This window comes from Chinchilla lanigera, unplaced genomic scaffold (assembly GCF_000276665.1).
Source record: "Chinchilla lanigera isolate Chin_1 unplaced genomic scaffold, ChiLan1.0 scaffold00096, whole genome shotgun sequence".
NCBI lineage: Eukaryota > Metazoa > Chordata > Mammalia > Rodentia > Chinchillidae > Chinchilla > Chinchilla lanigera.
This window is the reverse complement of record NW_004955497.1, coordinates 1854071-1862582: the sequence shown is the minus strand read 5'-3', so window position 1 is coordinate 1862582 and position 8512 is coordinate 1854071. Positions and strand designations below refer to the sequence as shown.

The 8512-nt window shown below is 45.3% G+C and overlaps 1 protein-coding gene across 1 annotated transcript in view; it reads right to left on the bottom strand.

Annotated features, from left to right (window-relative positions):
* Nucleotides 1-557, bottom strand: part of Sap18 (Sin3A-associated protein, 18kDa) — a gene marked incomplete in the record, with an annotated part of 7949 nt that extends 7392 nt beyond the window's left edge. Inside the window, 2 exon segments of the mRNA XM_013505506.1 lie at nucleotides 1-354; nucleotides 465-557. Of these exon segments, the coding sequence (XP_013360960.1) occupies nucleotides 1-126 (126 nt within the window).
* Between the last annotated feature and the right edge of the window lie 7955 nt (nucleotides 558-8512).

Genomic DNA, 8512 nt, shown 5'->3' with positions numbered 1-8512 from the left:
CTCGCGGTCGATCGGCTTCTCGGGCTCCTTCTTAATCTCCTCCTGAGTAACGCGCGACTCCACCGCCATCTTCTTCCGTCTGCCCGCCAGACGCTCGCCCTGACCTCCGACCCCTGCGGCGAGCATGAGCGCGGAGTATCTCGCGAGGAGAAGCTCGAGGCTTTATACGGGCCGGGGGCGGGGCGTCTCTCCACACAGGCGCACTGCACAGCGCGCGGCGGGAGCCAGCGCCGGCCGCGCATGCGTGTCGCGTCCCCGGGAAGAAGGCGGGCGCAGCGCCCGCTGGGCGGGGCCTCTCGGGAAGCGAGCGTCGTGTCTCGGCCCGAGGGAGGTGTTTTTTCCTTTATCCCTTCCCTGGCGAAATGATAAAACATTTTCATAGGTAATGATGGAGGCCTGATGAACACCAGACGCCTAAGGATATTACAGGCTATAGGCAAAAAGTAATAAAAAGCAACGATCACCTCCTTGTGATAACCGGCCACAGGCAGAGCGAAGACCGGAAGCTGCCTCAGGAGGCGACAGAGCCGGCGAAGAGGACGATGCGCCTGCGCAGTACGCGAGCACGCGGGGCCGGGCGCAGGCGCGAAGGCGGCCTCCTGACCTGGGCTGCGACGGACCGAGGCTTTCAGAGTACGTGGTAGAGAGCGAGAAGCACAGAGTTGCTCCGAGTTACTCTCCAGAATGTGTAAGAATTTAAAAAGACAGCCCAATCCAAAAGTAGGTAAAACAACCACAGGGTTTAAATGTGAAGAAAGCCAAAGCATTCATATAAGGTGCGTGGGGTCATTACTAATCAGGAAAGTGCTTTGAAGGCGTGGTGATTGGTTTTAAATAAGGTGTACCCACTAGATTTCAAAAATTGGAACTCAGCCGGGCGTGATGGCGCACGCCTGTAATCCCAGCACTCAGGAGGCTGAGGCAGGAGGATCATTTCGAGTTCGAGACCAGCCTGGGCTGCAAAGTGAGCTCAAGGCCAGCCTGAACTGCATAGCGAGACCCTGTCTCAAAAAAGACAAAAAAAAAAAAAAAAAAATTGGAAACTGTAGCAGTTATTGGTATACTACTAGGAATTTTCATGCGGTGCTGGTGAAAATGGAAAGTAAGTTAGGATTACTTAGTACAGTTGAAGATATATGTATGCGCTTTATTTTTTGTTTTGTTCTTTTGAGACAAGGTCTGGCTGTACAGTTTAGGCTGCTCTTGAAGTCCTAACTTAACCAATCATCCTGCCTCAGCCTTCCAGGTCTCTAATTACAGCTGTGTTCTGTCATGCCTTGCAGAAGATAGGCATACTTCAGATCTAATGGTTCGGCTCCTTGGTGCATAGACATGGTGTAGAGAAAAATATTGCTCAAATGTAATGTTCTTAGTATTGTTAAAACTGGAAACAGGACCGAGTGTCCATCAACAATAGTGTAATCAGTGAATTGTACATTAGGGCATTGAAACTACTCAGCAATGGAATACTGAGAACAGAAGTTTTTAAGATACAAGTCTTGATGATGAGTATAACAATAATATATTTGCTTGCCGCAACAAGCAAATATCAACTGGGTAAATCCATTTTCACAACTTTTGAAACAATACTAAAAATACACTGTTCACAGTGATTCCTAGTGATGTAACTATTGAGAAAAGCAGTGAGCTGGGTGTGGTGGTGTACTTGGGTAATTGTAGCACTCTGGGAGGCTAAGGCAGAAGTTAGTGAGTTACTGAGACCTTTTATGTAGAAACAACTAAATAAATAAATTTATTTTTAAATGGCTGGGTTCAATCTCCCACACCAAAAAGAAAATAAAACAGCAACAAAAAAGCAAAGCAATGAAATAAGTGCCACAAACATCAGTATGGTTTTTATGTCTGTGAAAGGAGTCTGTCATAAGAGGGAGCAAATGGAGTTCTTGAGTAGTGGCAATTTTTAAAACATAGTTGGTATTTACATAGTTGTTTAAATTGTCTTTTAAAAGTACATTTATGGCTGCGTGTGGTGGCACATGCCTGTAATCTCAGCACTTGGGAGGCTGAGGCAGGAGTATTGTTGCAAGTTCGAGGCCAGCCTGGGCTACAAAGTGAGCTAAAGGACAGCCAGAACTGCATAGTGAGACCCTGTCTCAAAAAGGCCAAAAATAAAAAAAAAAGAGAAGTACGTTGATAACCGGGCATGGTGGCTCATGCCTGTAATCCTAGCACTCAGGAAGCTGAGGCAGGAGGATTGCTGTGAGTTCAAGGTCAGCCCAGTACACTAGGCAAGTTCAAGACCAGCTCAAAAAAAAAAAAAAAAAAAAAAAAAAACAGCACAAGCTGCATAGCAAGACCCTGCCTCAAAAAGACAAAACAAAAAATACATTTGTGTTTTATGAACCCTTCTGTACCAGTGGTATACCTTGCTTTAAAGAGAATAGCCCCCTTGTTATGGCTTGTAATCTAACTGTGCCCTCAAAGCCTTATGTTCTTATAGGCAGGGCTTTTTGGAGGTGGCTGGATGTAGGGTGTTGGAATATGGATTACGGGTATATGATAACTGGATTAGTCCACTGACTGGGTTAGAATGGTTATGGGTGACGGAATTACTAGAGAGGGTGGGTAGCACCAACCAGTAGGCTTATAGCCTGAATATAACGGGAAAGAAGGAAGGCTGCTTTCTGCCTCCTGCCTGTGGTCGTGGACTGTTTCTCCTCTGTTATATCCCTCTGTAATGCCACCTTTGCTTGGAGCCAGCTGACTATGGGATGAAGCTTCTACAAATTGTGAGCTAAAATAAACTTTCCCTTTAACTTGTGGGCCTCAGGGATTTTTTCCCAGTAAAGAGGAAAGTAAGCAACCCCACCTCCAAGAAAAGAGAATGCCTATGAATAGAAAAGACACAAAACCCAAATTAAATAATGGTCAAAAGATATGGACAGACACATCATAGACGATTAAACAAAAAATTGTGTAAATATGAAAAAACACTCAATGTCATACAGAGTCCTGGAAGTGCATTTAAACCACAATGAGGTTATATTTCACTCTCCTAGGCTGACCAGAATGTAGAAGTCTTGACAACCAAGGGCCAGGTAGGCTGGAGAAAAGAGAATCCTTATAGTCTGCTTTCATCCACTTTGGAAAAATGATTGGAAGTACCTGGGAACACTGGTCATGTGCACACCTTAAGACCCCACTGTTCTACCCCTCATCTATGCCCCAGAAAAAAATGGCTGCACAAGTGCTCAGGCAACATTTTGAAGAAGGTTCTAATATCATATTCATGATAATGAATCTAGCCAAGAGTATATTCGTAAAATGGAATACCATAAAACTTGAAAGTAAATGAATCTTTGGTTTTTTGAGGCAGGGTTTCAGTTTGTCGTTCAGCCTGGCTTTGAACTCACTATGTAGCCCAGGCTGCCCTCAAACTCATGGTGATCCTTCTGACTCAACCTCCCAAGTGCTGGGATTACAGGCATATGCCACCATGCCTGGCCCTGTATACTTTTTAAAAGGAATAACATCTCCAGGTGTGGTGGCGCATGCCTGTAATCCCAGCACTCAGGAGACTGAGGCAGGAGGATCGTTGCGAGTTCAAGACCAGCCTACAAAAGTGAGCTCACAGCTGGCCTGAACTGCACAAGTGAGATCCTGTCTCAAAAAGACCAAAATAAATAAATAAATAAATAAAAGGAATAACATCAATCACAGTTTAGGTACAGCTGGGCGCGATGGCGCTTGCCTCTAATCCCAGCACTTGGGAGGCTGAGGCAGGAGGATCATTGTGAGTTCAAGGCCATCCTGGGCTACAACGTGAGTTTAAGACCAGCCTTAAAACTGCGTAGTGAGACCCTGTCTCAAAAAAGACAAAAAAAAAAAAAAAAAAAAAAAAAAAAAAGCATAGGTACAATAGGATTCAATTTATGCAAATCTGAAAAATAGGAAATTTTCCCCTAAAATATTGTTTAGGGTAAAAAAAACACAACAGTAAGTGGGAGCAAAGGAATGATGAAGTTCAGGGTAGTGTTATCTCGGAAGGTAAGCACAATTAACACAGCTTACAAAGAGCCTGCTCTGAGGTACTTGCAGTATGCTGTTTCTCACTAGGCAAGGTGTGTTTTTTCTTTAAGTTGTATCTATGTGTTTAGATACTTTGTATCTGTGTGATTTAGAACACTGTCAAAAAATTTGTTTTTAAATTTGCTTAGGATGAGACCTGCTATACCGGCTGTGTTCAGATTTTTTAAGAAGATGACATTGGGGCTGGGGATTTAGCTCAGTGGCACAGTGTCTGCCTGGCAAGTGCAAGGTCGTGAGTTCGATTCCTGGTACTGGATTAAAAAACAAAGTGACATTTAAATTTCCTGTTCTTTCTGTGATTCTATTATTAAGTTGTTCAAACCTCCATAGCATAAACGTGTAGACATAGGGGAGCACTTTACTCAGTCAAGGGAAACACTGAACCTGATATGAAGATATATATAATCTTTGGTTGGTGATGTGGAGGAGAGTTTGTCTTTTAGGTACAAGTGCTCATTTTGGGACCTTTCTAAATAATCAGTTCTCATGAAACCGGAATTTCCCAATACTTGGAGCAGGAGCATTGCAGCTGTATTTTAGAATAGTTAGGGTTGCTTCTCAGCACCCCTCAATCCACTAGTTGGCCTTCTAGGATTAGCTCTAAGTATATACCAAGTATAATCATGTTTTTTCTGTTTTACGCAGACAGTGCTACACTTCCAGGTACATATCCAAAAGAATGTAAAGCAGGAGCTCAATACTTCTACATCACAGTTCATTGCAGCATCATTCACAAAAGCGGAAAGGAAGAAACAGTGCTAATGTTCACCAACAGAAATACAGATACACATACGGTGGAATATTGCTCAGTCTTAAAAAGGGAGTACACTTCTAGTACTTGCTACAATATGCATGAACCTGGAAAACATAAGTGAGATAATTCAGACACAGAACAATATTATAATTTTACTTCTATGAGGCATATAGGACAGGCAAATTCATGTACTCAGAACGTGAAGTAGAGTTTGTCAAGAGCACCAAGCCTCTAAGGTGATGGGTAAGTTCTGGATATGAGTTGTGGTGTTAGTTGTATAATATTGTGAATATACTTAGTGACAATTGCACACTGAAAATGGTTAGTTATAAATGTTATATAAATTTTACCTTAATTTTAAATGTTAAAAGTGTGACTAAAGTGTGTGAAATAGATCATCAAACTGTCCTCTCTTGTACTCTTTCTCTTTAACATATCTCAATATTACAATTTGGGAAGGGCAGATTATCCTAATTAAATTAGGAATATGTGATGTGAGGTTTTACACATCACATATGCCTCTGTGGGCAACTCCTTCCCAGCGCTGTTAGGAGGATGGCTTTCTGATGGCAGGACAGTGTTTATGAACATAATATAAAATGTGTTTGTAAAAGATTGAATGGGATGTATTACTCAGAGCGCTTTCTGATTCTTTATAATAATGTTGTGGATTATGCATTCAAATCTCTGGGGGATTTTTTTATTTTTTTGAGACAGTGTCTCACTCAGCAGTTCAGGCTGGCCTTGAACTCACTTTGTAGCCCAGGATGGCTCCAAACTCGCAGTGATCCTCCTGCCTCAGCCTCCTGAGTGCTGGGATTACAGGCATCCACCACCACACCTATCTCTGGGAGATTTTTAGGAAACTTCTCAAATTCCTAGAATGCATTCTTTCTTTCAGGGTCATCTGTAGGAGGTGGAGTATACGGAACTTATAAGCACAGTATTTGTGGGGTTCTATTTCAGGGACAGGTATATACAAACAGTTTCAGTAAAATATTGTTACCCAGAGTAGAAAAACAGCAAATTTCTGTTATGTTCCTACCGGAATGAAGCTTGCTGGTAGATGATGGTTACTTCAGAGACAGGTTATTTTCTGTCAGCGCAGGAATTCTGTGTTCTCCCAGAGCATACGCACCTGTGTGGCGTGAGCTGCGAAGCAGTGTTGCCACCCAGTCCTGATGCTCCTAACTGGTCTCCCTGCGTCACCGCTGCAGCCATTCATACAACTAAAGGGTAGCGTTCAGAAACCTCTAATCTGCTGCTGGGCGTGGTCATGCATACCTGTCACTAAAGACTTCCAAAGCACCCTGTTGCAACTTAGAGTAAGAGGTGACTTCCGTGCTGAGGTCCTGCTGACCCTCAGCCCTCCTCTCCTGCTGTGTGCTGGTGCGCCGTGTGCAGCCCCGGGCCCTGCCTCAGAGCCCGGGATGTTTGCACTCCCAGCTCGCTCTGCCTGAGGTGCTCTCCGCAGCCCCTGCCCAGCCTGTCTCCAGTCACGTGATGACCAAAATCAACAGGCATTTCCCAAGCTCTATAAGGAAGTTCACCCTCTGCTCCTCCTGCTCCCAGCAGTCACCCTCTTATTTCTCATGGCACTCCTTTCTGATCTGTCGTCAGTGCCCCTTCTAGAGGGTAGGTCCCAGAGCACAAGTTCTGGTCCCCTCTGCATTCCCAGCTCTTGGCCCCGTCCTCAGCGCCTAGCACACACCCGGTACCCAACAAGTCTATTTGTGAGAGGGTGTGAATGAACAGATGGGTATGAGCAGGCTGCTTCCACTCAGACAGCCCCTGAGTGTAGCATGTGGAAACCCCCTCTGACCCGTCAGGAGTGGCTCAAGGCAGAGACCAGCTCAGACCACAGGCTTGTATAAAGACAGTGTGTGGGAATGGGGGTTCACCAGGGGTACTGCAGAAACCCACCCTTTGCTTTGAGAGTGGCAGTTGCCCTAAAGGTGATTACTAGCTGGCAGAGGAACCACTGTTCGGTTTTGGCACTACATTAGGGACAGATAAAAGCCTGAGGTGAATATGCATGAGATTTTATAAAAAGACCCATTTTACAGAATTTTATATCAGAGTCCATAGATGGCGCTCTAACATTACTTCTCCTTAGCTGTGTTTAAGATAAGATGAAAAGTCACAGCAGTTGCAAGTCAAACAGTTCAAGTGAGGCTAAATGTAACATACGTAAAACAAGAATGGAAGGCCTTGTCCGCAAAAGTAAAGAAACATTATCATTTAAAGAAACATCATTTCAACAAAAGGATATAAACTAAAGGCATAAAGCAATTTACAAAAGACATAAGCAGTGGCAAACAAGAATGACAAGTATGATTACCTAATATAATTCAGCAATCAAGAAATAAAAGTCAACTGTTACCTCCCGTTAATTTTTTTAATCTCACAAAATGGAAAAACCAGCAATATCATGCTGTGGTTACTGAGAGCCATGGTCTTGTGGGCAGCCTTGCCATGGGTGTTATAGGGAACGGTCAGCCATTTGGGCTTCAGCTAGCGAGGCAGAGAGGTTTGCGATTTTGCAGGAGACAGGCGGAGGGGAACTCGGGGGAGTGGGAGACGGCAGGTTCCCCGCTGGAGTACAGAGAGGTGTGGGAGGGCAGCCAGATCTCTCGGTGGACATCTCCAGCTGGGACCCAAAGCCGTACATGTGAGTGCCTGTGCCAGGCAAATGTCTTTGCGCTTGGTCAGATGCCAAAGGGAAGCAGCCTCCCCAGGAGTGCTTTTCAGGACGTGCTGGAGAGGCTCAAAAAGCAAGGAACCTCTCTCTGACTTTATGGGGGAGAATAAAAGGCAGGCAGGGAGGGAGGGAGGGGGGGGAGCTGGGAGCTCACCCAAACGGAGACGCCGGGTGAGATCTGGGTGAGATCTGCACGGCAGAAGGGGCAGGAGCTGCAGGGACCGAGGTCTGAGGAGCAGGTGTTGCTGCGTGGCCGCATCTGAGGAGGAGGGTCGAGAGAGCTTAAACCCCTCCGGGGAAAGCTTGTCTCCCTCCCAGGTTTCAGCTCCAGATGTAAGGAACGGTGTGAGGCGGAGACCAGCTGAGACCACCAGGCTTGTGTGACGGCACCACGGTGTGAAATTTACTGTGCCTGGGTGCAGGCAGGCACTAGGCGAAAAGGCCGTCCGTTGGGTACAGAGAATGGCAGGAGCCTTTTGTAGGGTTTGGGCCAAGGGAGTCAAGGGGGAGATCAGGCAAGGTATCTGGTAAGCGGGCAGGGACCTCAGGGAAGACCTGGGCTAACATACACGGTCAGAGTTCTCTGGTGCCTCCGTGGTCAAAGCCCTTGAGGCATCTGGTGTAAATGTGTAGATGTTTTCAGATGTCCTGGTGCTTGGAAGATTCCGTGTTCTGTCTTTATCTCTTTTTTATGACATCCTGTCCCACGCCTTCCTTGGGCAGCAGCCCCAGTGCTGAGCTGGGTTTTCTCTGAGAACACTGCTGCTGCCCCCAAACAGGTTGGGTGCTGGAAAGTCATGTCTGAGTTCTGAGTCAACCTGATATCACCCAGCTTCTCAGATGATTCTTCTGAGTGCCTGGCGCTTACGCATACTTAGACCAAAGGAGCAGGATGAGGGGTCAGACTGCCTTTGCAGAGAGTTGAAATATCTCTATTTTTCTTCCTTTTTTATTTTTAAAAATGCTGTGACTTATTTCAGACGTTTTTCTTTTTTGAAAGTCATTTT